At 35.0% G+C, this 1230-nt stretch overlaps 1 protein-coding gene across 1 annotated transcript in view; it reads right to left on the bottom strand.

The window, feature by feature from the left end:
- The window catches only part of IFT57 (intraflagellar transport 57 homolog (Chlamydomonas)), a 155023-nt gene that overhangs the window by 73372 nt on the left and 80421 nt on the right, over positions 1–1230 (bottom strand). The window contains exon 6 of the mRNA XM_006889996.1: positions 901–1023. Within this exon, the coding sequence (XP_006890058.1) occupies positions 901–1023 (123 nt within the window). The remainder of the gene's footprint in view (positions 1–900; positions 1024–1230) is intronic.

Genomic DNA, 1230 nt, shown 5'->3' with positions numbered 1-1230 from the left:
ATAGAGCAGGGTTTAGGGCTGTTGTACATAGGGTTGCTATGAGTTGCAAGTGACTCGATGGCACATAACAACGACAACAATCCTAGAAAGGGAGCCGTAGTAGCCTAATAAACAGGCAGTTGCAGAGCCTCTGTACAGTCTAAGCCCACCAGCAACTCCAGGGAAGAAATATGGGCAACTTAAAATCTCTGAGGGGAGAGGGTTGGCAGGAAGAAAAGTGCAAAAATGAATGACTGGAAATCCTAAATCTCTGTAAACTTTCATTAAAATCAATAAATTAAAAAACAAAACAAAACAACAAAATAAAAAACCTCACAAATCAGCATCAACTATGTGTTGGTTCCAACTTGACAACAATGATCAATGAATGAGTGATCAAGTGAAGTCATTCGTCATAAAAATTGTAGACCAAAAGGTGGTAGGTTCATATAATCATTAAATCTTACTACATATGATTTAATTACTATATTCTCTGTATTTAACTTTCAAACATATGTTTCAATCAGATAATATAAGATAGATGTCTTCTGTTTTGCCATTCAGAAGGTTCTAAACCATCTCATCTTTTATCCCTAATCAGTTGGTATTAGTCATAAAATCTCACCTTCATTCAATAATCACCTAAATAAAATTGGATTTCCAATAAAATACATTTCTGGACATATTCCTCAATTCCAAGAAACCATGATGTATTCCAAACACTTTAAAAAGATCTGTCCTTGCTTTGGGTTTGTATCATATATATTAATGATTTATTCAATAATTTGTCAAAATTCTACTAAAATAAAATGCCAGAAATGGAATTTTACTGGCCTCAACTTAGTTCACAGAACTGGAACCACCTCTGACCCTGAAATTGCTGTGCACAAAATTATTTGAACAGAATGTGTTCTCCCATACCTTATTGTCAGTCCTAATCGTGACTTTCAGTTGTGGTAGTACACGTTCCACTTCTAGGCTCCATTCCGCAGCATCTGTCGTGGATTCCAAAATATCTTCTTGTTTGGCAGTCTCGTTTGTATCCTAAGAAAGGAAAGATATCACAAGATTGAACGTTTATAAAAAGAAATGGCAAAAAATTTTGAAGCATTTTAGCAGTACTGCACAATTTAAATCAAGCATGGTAGTGTTAAAATTGTTGTGGCAGTAGAAATTATTTGCCTTCTTATCAATGCTGAAAGTAGACAATGCACCAGCAGGGTAGAATTGTTGTTGTTGTTGTTATGTGCC

Source organism: Elephantulus edwardii, unplaced genomic scaffold (genome assembly GCF_000299155.1).
Source record: "Elephantulus edwardii isolate Elephantulus edwardi_28Jun2011 unplaced genomic scaffold, EleEdw1.0 scaffold00085, whole genome shotgun sequence".
Taxonomy (NCBI): Eukaryota; Metazoa; Chordata; class Mammalia; order Macroscelidea; family Macroscelididae; genus Elephantulus; species Elephantulus edwardii.
Note: the sequence above shows the minus strand (reverse complement) of the source record. Positions and strands in the feature narration are given on the sequence as shown.